Source organism: Nerophis ophidion, linkage group LG06, assembly GCF_033978795.1.
Source record: "Nerophis ophidion isolate RoL-2023_Sa linkage group LG06, RoL_Noph_v1.0, whole genome shotgun sequence".
NCBI classification, from domain to species: Eukaryota; Metazoa; Chordata; class Actinopteri; order Syngnathiformes; family Syngnathidae; genus Nerophis; species Nerophis ophidion.
In genome coordinates, this window is record NC_084616.1 from 56,295,543 (window position 1) to 56,316,823 (window position 21,281).

General features: G+C 42.9%; 1 protein-coding gene across 2 annotated transcripts in view; it reads left to right on the plus strand.

The window, feature by feature from the left end:
* The first annotated feature begins 17,264 nt into the window (after positions 1 to 17,264).
* The window catches only part of LOC133554997 (EMILIN-3), a 43,591-nt gene continuing 39,574 nt past the window's right edge, over positions 17,265 to 21,281 (plus strand). The window contains exons 1-2 of one of the 2 annotated variants that reach the window (XM_061904377.1): positions 17,708 to 17,822; positions 18,659 to 18,732. Coding sequence is in view for 1 of the 2 variants with exons in the window: in XM_061904376.1 (XP_061760360.1) it covers positions 17,638 to 17,822 (185 nt within the window). In the remaining variant the exon portion in view is untranslated. Of the gene's footprint in view, positions 17,823 to 18,658; positions 18,733 to 21,281 lie in introns of both variants that reach the window. The other variant, XM_061904376.1, reaches the window with a different exon arrangement.

Consider the following 21,281-nt stretch of genomic DNA (forward strand, 5'->3'; position numbering starts at 1 on the left):
ATCGTCTGCTACTTCCGGTATAGGCAAAGCTTTTTTATTAGCGACCAAAAGTTGCGAACTTTGTTGTCGATGTTCTCTATTAAATCCTTTCAGCAAAAATATGGCAATATCGCGAAATGATCAAGTATGACAGATAGAATGGACCTGCTATCCCCGTTTAAATAAGAAAATCTAATTTCAGTAGGCCTTTAAAATACCAGTATAATGCAAAAACAAGTTGACTTTATATCAGAACTGGGCAAATTAAGGCCCGGGGGCCACATGCGGCCCGTTGAGCTTCTCAATCTGGCCCGCCGGACAATCCCAAATAATTTTTTTAGATCTTTAAGATGGAAACTGTAGCTGCCATTATGATGTACAGTGATGTTTTCTAATGACCGTAAGTCTTCAACGATACAAAGTATTTCAAAGCTTGGAATCTGCACTTATGGATGATATACCAGTTACTATGGTAATCTAATTAGTTACTATAGTAATCTAATTAGTTACTATGGTCATCTAATTAGTTACTATGGTAATTTAAGTCACAGCAGCTCAGACGAGGCACCAAGCAGTGTGAGTGGGGAGAGTTTCCACAGACGTGGAAGGAGATTTTCACAACAAAGTTCTAAAGCTTAGTGATGTATCAGATGTATCAGATTTTAGGTGGGTTTATTTTGTACCCTTCGCGTTCATATTTCACATTTTGTTGCGTTTCACATTATTGTAAAATGTGTCGATCGAAATGGGGTGTGACGTTCATATTTTGTCAATATTCAGAGTTTTTATCCTTCATAGAAAAATGTAAAATTACATTAGGTTTTTTTAAGGCGCTCTGTCATAATATTTTTAGCATTCAATCAGATATTATTGTGAGGTTTGTATTAGTGTTCACAAAAATAGATATACCGGCCCCCAGACTCATTTTTTTCTCTAAAAGTGACCCCCCGAGTCAAAATAATTGCCCAAGCCTGCTTTATATGCTGAATTGTGTTTCATTGTATCCGTTAAACCATAACTAATTGTACAGTAGTTCCAATCTGCAAAGTATGATCAAAATGAATCAATCAATCAATCACAGATTATTTATACAATATAGCCCTAAATCACGAGTGTCTCAAAGGGCTGCACAAGCCACGATCATCTCCTCAGCTCAGATCCCACATCATGGCAAGAAAAAAACTCAACCCAGTGGGATTACAATGACAAACCTTGGAGGGGACCACCCCACCCACACACACACACACACACACACACACACACACACACACACACACACACACACACACACACACACACACACACACACACACGCGCGCGCACACACACACCACACACCCTGGGCGACCGGTGAAATGGACGTCGAGTGGATCTAGTTAATAGTGTGAGAGTCCAGTCCATAGTGGGGCCAGCCGGAGAACGTCTTGGGTGGGGACAAGTCACCAGTGCAGGGTCTCGACTTTGAACAGCTAGCAATTCATCTGTGGTCACCTAATCTGTGCCCCAACCCCTTCCCCCTCTCCACAAAAAGGGGGAAAGGGGCATAAAAGAGACAGCAAATCAACTGGTTTTAAAGGGGGCCTATTTAAAGGCTGGAGTATACAAATTAGTTGGGATTTTAAATGTTTCCCTCGAGCTAGCCACCCAAAACCCACCAACAATACTCTACTTACATGTCCTGACTTAAGTAAATAAATAAATATGAATAAATGGGTTGTACTTGTATAGCGCTTTTCTACCTTCAAGGTACTCAAAGTACTTTGACACTACTTCCACATTTACCCATTCACACACACATTTACACACTGATGGAGGGAGCTGCCATGCAAGGCACTAACCAGCACCCATCAGGAGCAAGGGTGAAGTGTCTTGCTCAGGACACAACGGACGTGACGAGGTTGTTACTAGGTGGGGATTGAACCAGGGACCCTCGGGTTGCGCACGGCCACTCTCCCACTGCGCCACGCCGTCCCCCAAGTACTAACCAAATATTAATATTATTTTTATGATAAGTGCTATTGCAGGCAAACTATTCTTCAGCACCGCATTTATAACAAGCCCTAAAAAGCCCTCTAAAGTTGATGATTACTTGCACAAAAACATTTTTTAATCAGTTTGAACATCAAATATGTTGTCTTTGTCGCCTATTCAACTGAATATGGGTTGAAATTGATTTGCAAATCATTGTACAAGTAAGCAGCCATCCATTTTCTACCGCTTTTCCCTTTTGGGGTCACGGGGGGTGCTGGAGCTTATCTCAGCTGCATTCGGGCGGAAGGCGCCCTGGACAAGTTGCCACCTCATCGCAGGGCCAACACAGATAGACAGACAACATTCACACTCACATTCACACACTAGGGCCAATTTAGTGTTGCCAATCAACCTATCCCCAGGTGCAGGTTGTTGGCGGTGCGAGGAAGCCAGAGTACCCGGAGGGAACCCATGCAGTCACGGGGAGAACATGCAAACTTCATACAGAAAGATCCCGATCCAAGGATCGAACTCAGGACCTTCTTATTGTGAGGCACATGTTCAATGACCAAATATTAACAATTAAGTAGATCCAGCTTCGCCAGTAAGTCCACTCAAAAACTCACTAGTGAAATTTGAGCAGAACAATCTCATCTTGTGTCATACAGCATTCAAAAGGTATACTATTCTTGTGTAATGACAGTATAATACTTTTTTTTCTCATTTTAAATAAAATAAATCTGTCTGCACACGTCTCCACAAAAGTTGCCAAAAAAGTGTGTCTTTTTTCCTCTCTCGGCGATAGCACGCCTGTGTTTCTGCTTGCTGGTGTTGTAAGGCTGCAGATCACAGTGATGCGCAAACCTGCAGCATTGCGTCACTGGCAGAGAGCTGCTGGCCAGTAAACTTGCCTTTAATTGCTTCGCAACAGAAAACACATTGCAGACGAAACAAGGCCTCATTGTGAGCGTGTTTTCATCTCAGCACACCTCATATTTTCTACAGGCCGCTGCCTGCAGCAGATTTTCAGCATTACAATAAAACGTTAAACAAGCAATTAAACTAAGTGTTTTCATGCAATCTCCCTATACAGAGGAACTTGACCACACTTCAATAGGCCTTTAAATCCAAACACCAGGTTAAGATAACTGAGAAGTCAAACTGCTGCTGCTCAAAGTACAACACAGGGCTTCTGTGTTTCCCTCCGCAAGAGCGATACATGATGAGGTATCAAAAAAGAGTAAAAGTGTGTGTATCGTGACAGATCTACTTGGGGTGCTGCTGCTGAGATGTAAACCAGATGTGGAGTGGATGCAGTACCCACTTGAGGGAGAAGGATGCCTGTGCACGCGTGCTGAGAACTACCCTTGATTACGGCTCCAATGTAAATTTATGTCACAGCAACCCCACTTGGCAGAGCGTGGATACGTTGGAGTAAGCTCATGCTTCTTATGACCCATAAATCATACAGGCCACATAAAGACACTGCTGTTGGAATGTTCCAAGGTTGGAGAATAGCGCTGTTATGTTGTTATGTAGTTAGGTCAACTCTCCTAATACATGGTGACTCTGAATGTATGTATTGAATTTCCATAGATATAGAGATTAAGCTGCAGAAATGATGATGAGGTCGATTCCAAACCAAAGTCATACTGTTATAACGAGTCTAAAAAAAATGTATAAGTAATTTAATAACAAGACAGCCTGTCCCTATATTTGGCTGGACCTTTACTTTTGCAAATTTAATCAACCTCACCATGTGCCTTGTCCAGAGGACACTGAGTGTGTGTGCGCGTGCGTGTGCGAGTGCGTGTGTGTGTATGTGTATGTGCGTGCGTGTGCGCTTGTAGCAAGTAATCCGTCCATCTATTATGCTGCATATCACCCTGCCCTTGTATTTTTACACTGTAAAAAATGTTCTTAGTAAATTCACATCAAATCACAGACTAATAATGGTATTACTGTCAGGGTAACATTAACAGTTATACACAGGGAAATATCTCAACAATAATTTACTGTAACTGCAAAGCTGAAAATTTACAACAAAGTTACAACTAAATGCTGTAATGCCACAGTTGTAATATTAGTGTTAATTACTCCCGTTTTTACTTATGTACAAGAGTGTACAACATAGTCTACAGCAGTGGTTCTCAAATGGGGGTACTTGAAGGTATGCCAAGGGGTACGTGAGATTTTAAAAAAATATTCTAAAAATGGCAACATTTCAAAAATCCTTTATAAAAATATTAATTGAATAATACTTCAACAAAATATGAATGTAAGTTCATAAACTGTGAACAAGAATACAACAATGCAATATTTAGTGTTGACAGCTAGATTTTTGTGGACATGTTCCATAAATATTGATGTTAAAAATTTCTTTTTTTTGTGAAGAAATTTTTAGAATTAAGTTCATGAATCCAGATGGCTCTCTATTACAATCCCCAAAGAGGGCACTTTAAGTTGATGATTACTTCTATGTGTAGAAATCTTTATTCATAATGGAATGACTTTTTTATTTATCAATGAGTTTTTAGTTATTTTTATATCTTGAAAAATGCTTTGCTTTGATTAGGGGGTACTTGAATTAAAAAAATGTTCACAGGGGGTGCATCACTGAAAAAAGGTTGAGAACCACTGGTCTACAGAACTCCTTAAGAGACACATTAGTTTGAATTTACATTATTTGTTGTAATATTACACAGGACTTTGATTACTGTATTTTACTGTGAAACACCAGTTAAGTGCTGTGAAATCCTGGTACATTTTTACAGTGTAAGTTTTTCTATTGTGCCTGTTTGGTTTATTGGGTGTGCTCAGAAGATATCAGTAAAGTTAAAGTACCACTGATAGTCACACATACACACACACCAGGTATGGTGAAATTAACCTCTGCATTTTACTCATCCCCTTGTTCCACCCCCTGGGAGGTGAGGGGAGCAGTGAGCAGCAGCGGTGGCCGCGTTCGGGAATCAAGTATTGCTTGGTCATGAAACTAGCTAAGTTAGCTAAGAAATTAAAACAATTTATTTGTGTCCATGGAGAGTAATGACAAGCTATCTCATTTTGGATTTCTAAATGTTAAGAAGTTGATGGATTGTTTCCATCTCACGCAGCAGTTGTTCTGGAAGCCAAGATGTTGCGAAACACTGAGCGAGATATCTCTTTGTCGTTGTTGTCTGGTCACCTGCGTACGCTTGTTTTTGAAGAGCAGCAGACACAATAAACACTGGCATGTACCTGACAACAACATGGAGGTCTTGTGTGAACAAATACAGACGTAAAGTGGCTGTGTGTGTGTGTGTGTGTGTGTGTGTGTGTGTGTGTGTGTGTGTGTGTGTGTGTGTGTGTGTGTGTGTGTGTGTGTGTGCACTCAAATGCCATTCCATTTCCACATCTAAATCTTTATGAGTTCATATCCTCCTAGTCCCATTGTGGAAAAGAGAAGTAGTTTCCATGACAGAACGGCACATTTGACCTCTGAAAATCCTGTCTTTTTCTTTAATTTCAGACCGTCAAGCTTCTCAATCTGCAAAAATTTACTTTCATGGGATTTTTTTTTTATATGCCAACACAAATCCTCTCCCTCTTTTAAAGTTAGCACTGCCAGTCTTTAAAGGGGACTTATGATTATTTGTATCTATACTCCAAACACTTCCTTGTAGTCTTGTACTTCTTTGTAGTCTTGTGTGTATATTGGATATGTTTTGGTTTACATTTTTCTCCACAGCCACATTTTTGCCCCTATTCTCAGTCTGCAAATTGTTTGTTTGTGAAGGTGTTCCTAGATTGCAGATAAAACCATGCTCAAAAGTATCATAGTGTATATTTGTTGTACTGTTTGAATACATAATTTCTGTTCCAACATAAGTGCTATTTTTTTTCAGTCAAGAAAGTAATTTTAGCGGCTTGTACCCATGATCTTGTCCTTTCTGCCATAACCCAAAGCTCATGACCCTAAGTGAGAATGGGAACGTAGATCGACCGGTAAATTGAGAGCTTTGCCTTCCGGCTCAGCTATTTTTTAACACAACAGATCGATACAGTGTCCGCATTACCTCAGAAGCCACACCGATCTGCCTGTCGATCTCACGATCCACTCTTCCCTTACATGTGAACAAGCCTCCTTCACTTGGAGAAAGATCTCTTACCCAACCTGGAGATGGCACGCGACCATTTTCAATGCGAGAACCATTGACTCGGACTTGGAGATGTTGATTCCTCATCCCAGTCGTTTCACACTCAACTGTGAAGTGATCCAGTGAGAGCTAAAGATCCCAGCCAGATTAAGCCATCGGGACCAAATCATCTGCTAAAAGCAGAGAACTAATCCTGCAGCCACCAAACCGGATCCCCTCAATGCCATGACTTTGCCAATAATTTTTGTCCATAAAAGATATGTACAGAATCGGTGACAAAGGGCAGACCTGGCGGAGTCCGACCCTCACTGAAAACAGGTCCAACTTACTGTTGGCGATGCGGACCAAGCTCTGTCACTGATCATACAGGGAGCAGATCGCCACAATCAGACGCACCGATACCCCATACTCTCTGAGCACTCTCCACAGGACTTCCCGAGTGACACGGTTGAATGCCTTCTCCAAGTCGTAGACTGGTTGGGCCAACTCTCATGCACCCTCAAGGACCGTATCAAGAATACTGAGCTGGACCACAGTTCCACGACCAGGACAAAAAACACACTGCTCCTCTTGAATACAAGGTTCCACTATCCGGCATAGCCTCCTCTTCAGTACACCTGAATTGATCTTACTCGGAAGGCTGAGGAGTGTGATCCCATGACAGTTGGAACACAACCTCTGGTGCCCCTTCTTAAAGAGAGGAACCACAACCCCGGTCTTCCAATCCAGAAGCACCGCCCTTGTTGTCCACAAAATGTTGCAGAGTCATGTCAACCAAGACAGCCCCACAGCATTCAGAGCCTTAAGGAACTTCAGGTGGATCTCATCAAACCCTCGGGGCCTTAACACCAAGGAGCTTTTTAATTACCTCGGCAACCTCAGCCCCAGAAATAGGAGAGCCCACCACAGATTTCCCAGGCACTACTTCCTCATAGGAAGACGTGCCTGGCGATTAAGGAGGTCTTCGAAGTATTCCCTACACCGATCGACAACATCCTGGGTTGAGGTCAGCAGCACACCATCCCCACCATACACAGTGTTGACAGTGAACTGCTTCCCCCTCCTCGGATGGCGGATGTTGGTCCAGAATCGCTTCGAGGCGGTCTGGAAGTCATTTTCCATGGCTTCCCCACACTCCTCCCTTGTCCGAGTTTTTGCCTTTGCAACTCCCAGAGCTGCACACTGGTTGGCTGTTGGTACCTATCCGCTGCCTCCGGTTCCCATTAGCCAAAAGGACCTGATAGGAATCTTTTTTCAGCTTTACTTCAGCTTGATGGCATCCCTCACTGCTGGTGTCCACAGGCGAGTTCTGGAATTACCGCCACGACAGGCACCAACAACTTTACGGCCACAGCTCCGATCGACTGCCTCGACAATACAGGTACTGAACATTGTCCACTCGAACTCAATGTCCAATGCTTCCCTTGTGACATGATCAAAGTTCTTCCGGAGGTAGGAATTTAAACTCAGTACTTCCCAGTAGACCCTCACAATGCGTTCGGCCCTGCCAGGTCGGTCCAGTACCCACCCCCACCATTGGAGTAAACTCACCACCAGGTGGTGATCGGAAGAAAGCTTCACCCCTCTCTTCACCCAAGAATCTAAAACAGGAGACCGCAAATCCGATGACATAACCACAAAGTCGATCACATAACTGCGGCCTAAGGTGTACTGGTGCCAAGTGCACATATGAACACCCTTTTGTTTGAACATGGTGTTTGTTATGGACAATATGTGATGAAAAAGAAAAGTCCAAAACACCACTCTGGTTCAGTTCAGGGCAGCCTTTTCTCCCTATCACGCCTCTCCAGGTTTCACTGTCGTTGCCAATGTGAGCGTTGAAGTCACCCAGCAGAACAAGAAAATCAACTGAGGGAGCCCTCTCCAATATTCTGTCAAAAGAATCCAAAAAGGGTGGTTACTCTGAGCTGCTGTTGGTGCATGAGCATAAACAACAGTCAGGACCTGTGTTTCCACCCGAAGGCAAAGGGAAGCTACCTTCTGGTCTACTGGGTCAATCGCCAACGTGCAGGCTTTGAGTCGGGGGAAAAAGGAATTGCAACCCCAGCCCATCGCCTCTCCTTGTGTGTAATGCCACTGTGGAAGAGAGTCCAGCCCCTCTCAATAGGAATGGTTCCGGAGCCCTTGCTGTACATCGAAGTGAGTCCGACTATATGCAGCCGGAACTTCTCCACCTCGTGCACAAGCTCAGAAACCCCCCCCCCCCAGCAAGGTGACGTTCAACGTCCCAAAAGCGAGCTTCCTTAGCCGAGAATCGGACCACCATGGACCCTGCCTTCGACTGCCGCATAGCTCACACTGCACCCGGCCTTCTATGCCCCCTCCTATGAGTGGTAGCGCATTGCAGGGGCCCGCGTTGCGTCTTCGGGCTGTGCACGGCCGCCAGGCGTTCACCATCGAGCCCCATCTCTGGATCTGGCTCCAGAGGGGTGACCCGCATCCGGGCGAGGTAAATCTCATATAGCCCTAAATCACAAATGTCTCAAAGGACTGTACACACCATTACGACTACGACATCCTGGGAAGAACCCACATAAGGGCAAGGAAAACTCACACTCAGTGGGCAGGGAGAATTCACACCCAGTGGGACGCCAGTGACAATGATGACTATGAGAAACCTTGGAGAGGACCTCAAAAGTGGGCAACCCCCCCCCCCCCCCCCCCCCTCCCCTCTAGGGGACCGAAAGCAAAAAGCAATGGATGTCGAGCGGGTCTAACATGAAGGTTCTCATAGTCATCATTGTCACCGACGTCCCACTGGGTGTGAGTTTTCCTTGCCCTTATGTGGGCCTACTGAGGATGTCGTAGTGGTTTGTGCAGCCCTTTGAGACACTAGTGATTTAGGGCTATATAAGTAAACATTGATTGATTGATTGATTGATACTGTGAAAGTTCAATCCATAGTGGCTCCAACACAGCCGCCAGAGTTCAGTTCAAAGCGGATCCAAGACAGCAGCGAGAATCCCGTCCACAGGAAACCATCTCAAGCGGAGGCGGATCAGCAGCGTAGAGATGTCCCCAACCAATACACAGGCGAGCGGTCCATCCTGGGTCCCGACGAGCGGTCCATCCTGGGTCTCGACTCTGGACAGCCAGTACTTCATCCATGGTCATCGGACCGGACCCCCTCCACAGATTTGAGCTGCTCTTTGTTGGGTCCCTCACAAGAAGGGTCCCTAGAAGCCAACATAGCTCCTAGGATCAAACTCCTCTACCACGATAAGGTTGCAGCTTAGAAAGGAAGATTAAATTGAACAACATTAGGCACTAATATCTACTTTTTTGGGGGGGGGATTTGATTAAAATGTTTATGTTGGCACCGGTGCCATTGAGACACCGAGTTTTGGTACCCATCAATAGTCACATGACCTTGATATTTACACACCAGGTGGTTACTTGGAAGTGACTAAAAAACTTTGTCTAGAGCTTTGTATTAACCTGATAAAGCCACCTTCCACTGTAAGGTCAACATGTGTCTCACAATCACGGTTACATGTGTTGTCCTGCACCTAAATTCCAACAGTAGTGTCATGTCTAAAAATCCCACAGATGACTCCGAACACAATGAAGGGTCATGGAGGGGTTAGGTCAATAATTCATGTACTCTTCACACACTAGGTTGTAAGAAAAAAAAAGGGCCAACTTTGGCTCCTTTCATTCATTCATTTCAGATGATGGCAACATTTTAGGGTCTAGATAAAAGACACTTTCGACATACAAACAAACATTTGCAAAGACCAAGCTTTGAATTAAACCCAGGTGCACCTGGCTGTGAGGTCGACTGCTAACCACATGCTCCACATGTAAGGAATTCATCAAGAGGAAGTGATGAAGGTAGTTTTCTACAACATGCTCGTATTGGCAAAAAGATTAGATTGTAGGTCTTTAATAAACCATTCAAAATACAATCCTGTTCAATTGCTTGTTCACTGATAGAATCAATATGGCTATACAGTTGCTTCCCATCTGGACAGCATCTGGACAGCAGACTGTGAAATACATACTGTAAATTTCAAAGTTACATGCCGCTCATTTCCATAATAAAATGCTGAAACACATCTGCTTTCCACAATTGACACAACTTTAGAAATAGTGCATAGTGCTCTGCAAACTTGTGGTCTGCAACGTCAGAATGCATTCAAGACATAGATATCCATCTCGGCTGAACGCCAGGCATGCGAGCTTGAATTAATGCGGGGAAAATATGAAGAAATGAATGGCATCAGATTAAAGGTAATCCAGTAATTTTTGACATACGTGGATTTAGATGAAACGGATGTAGGGTTGCTAACTCCCTGAAAAAAGGGGACACCTTATAGGGCTGGTCAACCTGATTGTTTTGCCTTTTTTATTTGTGTGAGAGGAGTTCATATTATCCACAAAACCTGAATGTAGGCAGCTGTACTACAATTTAAAAGAGTCCTTTTGCATCAATTAAATTTTTTTGGGATTACTGGTAGATGACCATGTGGAGAGGCGGAGCCGACGGGCCAACAGCAGGGTAGGACAAACCGTGGTCCTACTCAAGATGGCGGCCAGGAGGCGGAGAGTGCGGCGGAGCGGAGAGGCGGGGCGCGCCTTGAGCGACGCTGCAGCAATCGGAGCCAGGTGCGTAAAACACATACCTGTTCTCAATCTGTGCATCTTCTCCTGCTGTATAAAAGGGGAGAAGGAGGAGCAATCGGGGCAGAGCTAGAAGGAGAGAGACGAACAACCAGACGAAAGACAAGACAAGCGATCAGACAAGCGAGAACCACGGAGAGCCACGGAGCGACAAAGACCAACACAGCAAGATGGGCGACTGAAAAGGAGACCGACGCGAGCAGAGAAGGAGGCACTGAAAGACCGACCGACTGACACTGCGAGCGACTTTGTTTGCAAAAATAAAGAGTCAAACCTTTGCAAAGCGATGTCCTCCATCAATGATCCATGCAACCCACACGATGGCGGCAGGAAGCCGTTCACAGACCAGATGACTGATAATCCATACACAAACGTGTTTGTAATCTTTTACTTCAACCAGATTTTGATAAGATATGCAGGTTTAGGTCTTTTTTTCCCTTCTTTTTAAATTTTTTTTAACAGGAACATCACATTTTTGATGTGGATGCCCATATCTTCTGTACATAATTGCTTTACAAATGAGAATTGTGGGATACTTTTATTGTGTTGTATTTGACTTTATGAAATGGATACATTTATGTTTGGCTCTGACGGACCGGAGTAGGAGGAGATATAAAAAAGATTAACAAAGAAGATTAAAAAAAAAAGTCAGAGGGCGAAATTGTGGACACAAGGGGGATAAGACGGAGTGAGACAACAATAAAAGAAACAACAACAGCAGAACAACAGCAGTAAATATGATATGTACAAATATGATACCAAAAATTATAACAAAGAACCAGTTAATGAAGTAGATAGTAATAACACATAAATGATAATGAGTGGCGCAACAAAAATACCAATAGAAATAAAACCGACTATAATGAAAATTGATAAGAAATACCTCTATTATCAACAATACAATCTCTTCAAATGCAACAATACCTAAATGTAATTAATACTTGAAGGAAAAGCAGTTAAAAAGGGGTGAGAAAGAGGAGCAGATTATATTATTGACCTTATAGATTGTTAAAATAAAAATGGTTAAGCTTTAGCCGTTTGCCGTGTTTCTACCCACTTCCCCCCAGAGGTGTGGAACGACGTTACTGTAATATGTTTGATAAATGTAAATATGAGATGATTCAGGCAAACTGTTGATCTTTATAAGTATACAGATTGTCTCGGTTGTGTTTTATATATAAATCATTTCTTGGTATGGTTCCCCCTCATTGGTGTTCTTTTATGTGTAGAGAGTCCAGTCGCTATAGCTTTAAGGTCAAAAGACATACTGTGCATGTTTTTTCCTAGAGCCAACAAAAATCTTGGAAAAAAAAGCTTTCAGGTATGTTGCTCTGTGGTCATGGAATAACTTACAAAATGATCTGATGTTACCTGAGCTGATCACTTTGGGGGAATTTCGGGCCATTTTAAAGGACTGAGGAACTGTTTCAATTGGGCATTGTACTTTAAAGGGGAACATTATCACCAGACCTATGTAAGCGTCAATGTATACCTTGATGTTGCAGAAAGAAGACCATATATTTTTTCAACCGATATCCGAACTCTAAATGGGTGAATTTTGGCCGATTGAACGCCTTTCTGTTTAGCTCTCTTGAAGCGATGACGTCAGAACGTGACGTTGCCTAGGTAAGAAAGCCGCCATTTTCATTTTTTCAAACACATTACAAACACAGGGTCTCAGCTCTGTTAGTTTCCATTTTTTTGACTATTTTTTTGGAACCTTGGAGACATCATGCCTCGTCGGTGTGTTGTCGGAGGGTGTAACAACACTAACAGGGAGGGATTCAAGTTGCACCACTGGCCCAAAGATGCGAAAGTGGCAAGAAATCTGCCGCCAGACCCAATCGAATGTGCTGGAGTGTCTGTACATTTTACCGGCGATGCTAAGACAGACATGGCACAGAGATGCATGGATAACCTGCAGATGCATTTGCAACGGTGAAGTCAACAAAATCACAAAGGTGAATTTTGTTAATGTTGTTGACTTATGTGCTAATCAGACATATTTGGTCGCGGCAAGACTCCCAGCTAATCGACGCTAACATGCTATTTAGGCTATAGCTGTATGTACATTTGAAACTATATTACGTTTCCTTCCACCCACATTTAATGCGAAAAAAACACTTACCAATCGACGGATTTAAGTTGCTCCAGTGTCACAAGATGCGAAAGTCCTGATCGTTTGGTCTGCACATTTTACCGGCGATGCTAACGCAGCTATTCGGCCATGCTATGGCTATGAATAGCGTCAATAGCTATTCGCTCAATAGCTTCAGTTTCTTCTTCAATACTTTCATAATCCAACCATCCGTTTCAATACATGCGTAATCTGTTGAATCGCTTAAACCGCTGAAATCCGAGTCTGAATCCAAGCTAATGTCGCTATATCTTGCTGTGCTATTCGCCATTGTTTGTTTACATTGGCAGCACTGTGTGACGTCACAGGAAAATGAACAGTGGCTTCGAGAGAGCGAAAATAGGGCACTTTAAAGCTTTTTTTAGGGATATTCCGGGACCGGTAAAATTAAAAAAAAACTTCAAAAAATACAACAAGCCACTTGGAACTGATTTTTATTGTTTTTAACCCTTTTGAAATTGTGATAATGTTCCCTTTAAGTTCCATCCATCCATCCATCCATTTTCCACCGCTTATTCCCTTTGGGGTTGCGGGGGGCACTGGTGCCTATCGCAGCTACAATCGGGCGGAAGGTGGAGTACACCCTGGACAAGTCGCCATCTCATCGCAAGGCCAACACAGATAGAGAGACAACATTCACGCTCACATTCACACACTAGGGCCAATTTAGTGTTGCCAATCAACCTATCCCCAGGTGCATGTCTTTGGAGGTGGGAGAAAGCTGGAGTACCCGGAGGGAACCCACGCATTCACGGGGAGAACATGCAAACTCCACACAGAAAGATCCCGAGCCCGGAATTGAACCCAGGACAACTCAGGACCTTCGTATTGTGAGGCAGGCACACTAACCCCTCTCCCACCATGCTGCCTGTACTTTAAGTTGTTTTACTGAAACATTGTTTTGACGTTTCATGTTTTTATGTTAAAACTGTATATGTAAGTCATTTATTTTTTAATTGTGGTGTGTGAGTGCTGCTGTTTTTGTTCTTTTTATATGTACTATATTTCTGTAACTTGGTCTTGCTGCGCTCTTGGCCAGGTCACGCTTGGAAAATATTTTAATCTCAGTGAGTTTTTACTTGGTCAAATAAACGTTATTGATTAATTGCGTTTTTCAAAGAATGATTGACAACCCTAATCAGATTTTTTTTTAATACTTGAAATATATATTTTCTTAGATCACTTCACAAGAGAGGATATTGTAAAGTTTTCAAGGGTATTTTGGATTTTCCAGAGCAAGGCAGCTTTTGAAAGCTTCCCCACTTACGTCCTTTGATGCTGTGTTTTTCTTTCCCACTGACCAGTAAATGGAGGGTAAATAGAGCAGGTTACACTGAGTGCAGTCCACACACAGGTGGGAAAGACCCAGCAAACCAACTGTTCAAACAAATAAGCCATTTCAGACACAAGGTTGTCACTCTTTCAGAGTTTTTTGTTTGTTTGTTTGTTTACTTCAAGCAAAGCTATTGAACAATGTATTCTTACTGTCTTCCTTTTGTTCTGCATAACTCTATACCATTTTTACAATATTCTATCCTTAAACACGTTTTAGAACGTGGACAGCCTCTTTTGCCACTGTGCACAAAAGACGCCAGATATCCTGGCAAAAGACTCAGGCCATAATGAGGCAGTGACGTCAATTGGAACCAGAGTCTTCTCAGTAGTGATTGAGGCACTCAGCCGTAGGATAAAGCTCCAGTACGGGCCAATGAAATGTGGGGAAGATACACTTATGGTCACAATTAACGAGGGACATATGCAGAAATACTGCATTTGAATTGAAACATCACAACTGCGGCTGGTAAAGACCTTACTTCATTGTAACTCATCCTTCATTTTCCAGTTAAAAATATTTCAGGAGACCTTCTGTCTGCATGAAAGCTGCCTTCCCCACAAGAAGATATGTTGCTTTTTAACAGTACGTGTGTATTTTAAAGGGGAACATTATCACCAGACCTATGTAAGCGTCAATATATACCTTGATGTTGCAGCAAAGTGAAGTGAAGTGAATTATATTTATATAGCGCTTTTCTCAAGTGACTCAAAGCGCTTTACACAGTGACACCCAATATCTAAATTACATTTAAACCAGTGTGGGTGGCACTGGGAGCAGGTGGGTAAAGTGTCTTGCCCAAGGACACAACGGCAATGACTAGGATGGCACAAGCGGGAATCGGACCTGCGACCCTCAAGTTGCTGGCACGGCCACTCTACCAACCGTGCAAATGTTTTTTACCCAGTCATTGTCATTGTTTTCTGTACCAATAGTACCCACAAAGGTGCCCCCTCTGGTGGCCACTTTTTAATCTGTATTTGTATCTGACCATATAATTTTTTAACCGATTTCCGAACTCTAAATGGATGAATTTTGGCGAATTAAACGCCTTTCTATTATTTGCTCTCGGAGCGATGACGTCAAAACGTGACGTCACCTAGGTAGTCAACGCCATTTTCTCAAACGCATTACACGCAGCAAGTCAAATCAGCTCTGTTATTTTCCGTTTTTTCGACTGTTTTCCGGTACCTTGGAGACATAATGCCTCGTCGGTGTATTGTCGGAGGGTGTAACAACATGATCAGGGACTGATTCAAGTTGATTTATGTAGAATGTGCATCGATTAGCACGACATGCTAATCGATGCTAACATGCTATTTAGGCTTGCCGTATGTACATATTGCATCGTTATGCCTCATTTGTAGCTATATTTGCATCCAGCCTTTCCCTCCATCCAAATTTAATGCCAAACAAACACTTACCAATCGACGGATTTAAGTTGCTTCAGTGTCAAGAGATGCGAAAGTCCTTTGTTTGGTCCGCACATTTTACCGGCGATGCTACGACAGACATGGCACAGAGATTAATGGATATCCTGAGACACTCAAGGCTGTCAACCACATGAAAATGTTTACTTCAAGGCATGATGGGACATACAAACGTATATATAAATAATGTAACTCCAAGCTACGAACTCTCAGCAATTATAGCCCTTATTTTAGGCCATCCATCCATCCATTTTCTACCGCTTGTCCCTTTTTGGGGTTACGGGGGGTGCTGGAGCCTATCTCAGCTGCATTCGGGCGGAGTCGCCACCTCATCACAGGGCCAACACAGATAGACGGACAACATTCACACTCACATTCACACACTAGGGCCAATTTAGTGTTGAGAATCAACCTATTCCCAGGTGCATGTCTTTGGAGGTGGGAGGAAGCCAGAGTACCCGAAGGGAACCCACGCAGTCACGGGGAGAACATGCAAACTCCACACAGAAAGACCCCGAGCCCGGAATTGAACTCCTTCGTTTTACACCAGCTACCAAATAATTACAACAGGCTTAAACCAATCTATAGCCATTGTTCGTTCAATATTTGAATATTTAATATTTTACCACTCCCCCGCTCCATATTAAATGTGTGTTAAAATCATTTTTATGTAATATAGTGGTTTAATATAGAAATACCGATTGAAAGGAGCTAAAAAAACGGATGAATAATTTTCAGTACAGACTAGGTCATACTAGTAAAGCTAATAGGCGTTAAATAATACCATTTCGACATGTTTTTATGTTTTTTTAATTAAAGATTGTCCTGTTTACACATAGAGAGCTATAAAATTAAATAATCAAAAGATTTCAGGCCATGCAGTCGTTTACCAGAGGCAGGGACTTGAATTCGGGACGGCGTGGCGCAGTGGGAGAGTGGCCGTGCGCAACCCGAGGGTCCCTGGTTCAAATCCCACCTAGTACCAACCTCGTCATGTCCGTTGTGTCCTGAGCAAGATACTTCACCCTTGCTCCTGATGGTTGCTGGTTGGCGCCTTGCATGGCAGCTCCCTCCATCAGTGTGTGAATGTGTGTGTGAATGGGTAAATGTGGAAGTAGTGTCAAAGCGCTTTGAGTACATTGAAGGTAGAAAAGTGCTATACAAGTACAACCCATTTATTTATTTATTTAATTGTCAAAACTGTGAGGCAAGCAGGAGGTCCATTGTGTTCTTCACTGTGTTCCTCTGCAGCCCTGCACATGGCGGTGTGCACTCGGACTTGGCAAAAGTGACAGCAGTAGATGGGCATAAGTCAAAGAGAAGGTAAACAAATATAATTTGTGAATTAAACTCACAGTGCAGGACAAACAGCATCATTTGTCCCCCTTTTGCTACAGGCTGGACTTGGGGGTTGGATATGTAAATCGAGTCTGTCTGCCTTCCCCCTTCAGACACTGCTTGCACCCCCTACACACACACACACACACACACACACACACACACACACACACACACACGCACACACACTGGCACACATTCTCATTCATGCAGTGCAGTGCAGAAGAGGGTTGAACCTAGACAGCTGGTCCCCCCCCCCCCCCCCCCCCCCCCCCCCCAAACACACACACACACACACACACGTGTGTGGAACTGATGTATTTTTTGGAGGCACCCTCACTATCTCTCTCCTTCAGCACACCTTTTGTGTTGTTCTTCTGCCCCCTCCCTCTCGAGCCGAGTCTCCCCTAAGTCCTACAGTATGTGTGCAGAGTGTGGTTAGTGTGCGAGCTGAAGGCGACCCGTGCGAGATGCTGCTGATGCTACAGCTGTTTGGACTCCATGTCTCCTTCAGGGCCCTCTGAAGAAGACAAGACTGCACTCGTTGTGAAGAACTTCAGCACGGCACCCTGAGGAGCCCACAGCTTCCACTCACCAGTCCTCATTTCCTCTGCAGCCAGCATCATTTTCCTCATCTGTGGGATTAATTTTAAAGCAAGAAAAACAATGACAGCCCAGCTGCACCGGGCGCTTGCGCCATTCTTTTTCTTGGGAGTGTTGCTGTCTGCAGTGGAAAGCAAAGGAACTTTCTATGGAGGCCATGTCAACCCTTTCTATGGACACAGATACAACATGTACAAAGCTGGAATCAACCCCCAGTATGCCCCAAACAAGCCTATGACTCGCCACAAGTAAGTGCTCTCCTTTGGATCTCCTTCATTTTCATCCACTATTCTACATATCTTGAGTTGCCAAATGGACCCCGGCTCCAACAGGTGACTTTGACATGCTTTTAGTTAGGGCATCAGCTTTGTAATAGACCCTTGTTTCTGACCCTTTTTTGAGGGTCATACCTTAAACCAGTGGTTCTCAAATGGGGGTACTTGAAGGTATGCAAAGGGGTACGTGAGATTTTTTTTAAATATTCTAAGAAATAGCAAAAATCCTTTATAAATGTATTTATTGAATAATACTTCAACAAAATATAAATTTGAGTTCATAAACTGTGAAAAGAAATACAACAATGCAATATTCAGTGTTGACAGCTAGATTTTTTGTGGACATGTTCCATAAATATTGATGTTAAAGATTTATTTTTGTGTGAAGAAATGTTTAGAATTAAGTTCATGAATCCAGATGGATCTCTATTACAATCCCCAAAGAGGGCACTTTGAGTTGATTATTACTTCTATGTGTAGAAATATTTATTCATAATTTAATCGCTTGTTTATTTTTGAAAAAGTTTTTAGTTATTTTTATATCTTTTTTCCCAAATAGTTTAAGAAAGATCACTACAAATGAGCAATATTTTGCACTGTTATACAATTTAATAAATCAGAAACTGATGACGTAGTGCTGTAATTTACTTCTTTATCTCTTTTTTTTAACCAAAAATGCTTTGCTCTGATTAGGAGGTACTTGAATTAAGACAATGTTCACAGGGGGGACATCACTGAAAAAAGGTTGAGAACCACTGAGTTAGGGTATCAGCTTTGTAATTGACCCTTGTTTCTGACCCTTTTTTTAGGGTCATACCTTAAACCAGTGGTTCCCAAATGGGGGTACGTGTACCCTTGGGGGTACTTGAAGGTATGCCAAGGGGTACGTGAGATTTTTTTAAATATTCTAAAAATAGCAACAATTCAAAAATCCTTTTAAATAACTTTATTGAATAATACTTCAACAAAATATGAATGTAAGTTCATAAACTGTGAATAGAAATGCAACAATGCAACATTCAGTGTTGACAGCTAGATTTTTTGTGGACATGTTCCATAAATATTCATGTTAAAGATTTCTTTTTTTGTGAAGAAATTTTTAGAATTAAGTTCATGAATCCAGATGGATCTCTATTACAATCCCCAAAGAGGGCACTTTAAGTTGATGTTTACTTATATGTGTAGAAATCATTTTTTTTATAATTGAATCACTTGTTTATTTTTCAACAAGTTTTTAGTTATTTGTATGTCTTTTTTTTCAAATAGTTCAAGAAAGACCACTACAAATGAGCGATATTTTTGCACTGTTACACAATTTAATAAATCAGAAACTGATGACATAGTGCCGTATTTTACTTCTTTATTTCTTGTTTTCAACCAAATATGCTTTGCTCTGATTAGGGGGTACTAGAATTTAAAAAAAAATCACAGGGGGTACATCACTGAAAAAAGGTTGAGAACCACTGCCTTAAACCATCTGTAGTTTAGGTTCGATATTTTTACAAAAGAAGAATGACATAATGGGCTCTGAAAAGAAAAGCTTGGTTTGCTCTTTTTGGTGCATGATGTGATGGCAAGAGTATTGATTGTTTGTGCAGTGGAAAAAGGAGCTCCATTAGAAGACTTAGCGGAACAGCTGGGCGCCCATTGCCAGAAGGGACTGGTGATCGCCAATCAATAACATCTTTTGACCTGCCTTACATCTCTTGCATCAATAAAATGAAGCAAAGGATGTTCTGTTTCTGATCAGAGATGTGTCATAAATGTAACATTCCGGCCTGATGTGTTGTTGGCGGTCACAGCACATGAGCAGAAAGGAATAACAAACCCTCGTTTTTGAAAGTCATGAAGCTGTGATCTGAAACAGAACCGTGATATATGTTATTTCTGGATAGAGATAGCTGATGTTTGGCCTGCAGGGCTTTCATTTTTTTTCCTCCCCTTTCCTGTCTCTTTTGCTTGACTTCCCCTGGGAGCTGTTATGGCTTTGGACAGCTCCCTAGCTACCTGCTGCTTCACTCAAACTGTCACAAAATACTGCCCGAGTCTGCCATTTCCACTCACCTCTTACAAAATAAGATTCCCCAACATCCCACACCCACAAGAGAGCACAGTTGATTTAGTCCCAACTTTCTTTAGTCTATTCTGCATTTATTTCTGGAATGGGCATATTACGTAAAAAAAAAATCAACAACAACAAGTAATCCAACAAACAAGGGTGAAGTGTCTTGCTCAGGACACAATGGACATGACAAGGTTGGTACTAGGTGGAGATTGAACCAGGGACCCTTGGGTTGCGCACGTAAAGTGGTGTTTACACATTGGATGATGGTAAATGGCGGTGAGACAATTTGCCGTGCTACGAAAACCAAACACAAACCCTGGTCATCTGTCACTTATCCAAAAAGAACCCCTTAAACCGTGTGGACCAGGTATAAATTAGACATGTTCAATTTTTAGTGCTTTCAGTAATGCGGACGCTGTATTGATCCGTTGAGGTGAAGAAGGAGCTGAGCCGGAAGGCAAAGCTCTCAATTTACCGGTCAATCTACGCTCCCATCCTCACCTTTGGTCAAAGCTTTGGGTTATGACTGAAAGGACAAGATCACGGGTACAAGCGGCCCAAATGAGTTTCCTCTGCCACGCTCTGCTATCCGGGGGTAGCTCAAAGTAAAGCTGCTGCTCCTCCACATAGAGAGGGGCCAGATGAGGTGGTTCGGGCATCTGGTCAGGATGCCACTCGAATGCCTCCCTAGGGAGGTGTTTAGGGCACGTCCGACTGGTAGGAGGCCACGGGGAAGACCCAGGACACGTTGGGAAGACTATGTCTCCCGGCTGACCTGGGAAGAGCTGGACGAAGTGGCTGGGGAGAGAGAAGTCTTGGCTTCCCTGCTTAGGCTGTTGCCCCCGTGACACGACCTCGGATAAGCAAAAGAAGATGGATGGATGGATGGATGGATGATTTAGGGTAAGCACTACATTTCTGTCGGCGTAGCTTGGCTTCAAGCCCCGTATTTACAGTCAAGTCAAGCCGACCTCACAATGTTTCACTCTCTCTTCGTGCTGGCTTCTATAAGCAGCCGTTCATCCTCAGGTTCAGGTTAAAAAGATAAGGTTGTGAATCCTTATTTGTCCATAAATAGTTGTCTTCATTTTCTGTTACCAAGTCTGCCGTGAAAATAAAAACATACGTGTTGTTCTCTTTCATAAAGATCGTAAATGATTGTCAGAATTCCCCAAAAAGTGCAGTTCTCCTTCAACACCGCTATAATCTGCCAATCACGTTTTTCCTCCCAGACCCACATGGTTTGAACACGGTAATGACATGGAGGGGGCAGACTTAAACACGGAAACATCACAATTTCCTCAAGGAACAATATCGAGGCATGGCTGATGCCAGTGGCGGGCCGTGCGTTTCCCACAGAGGCCTTC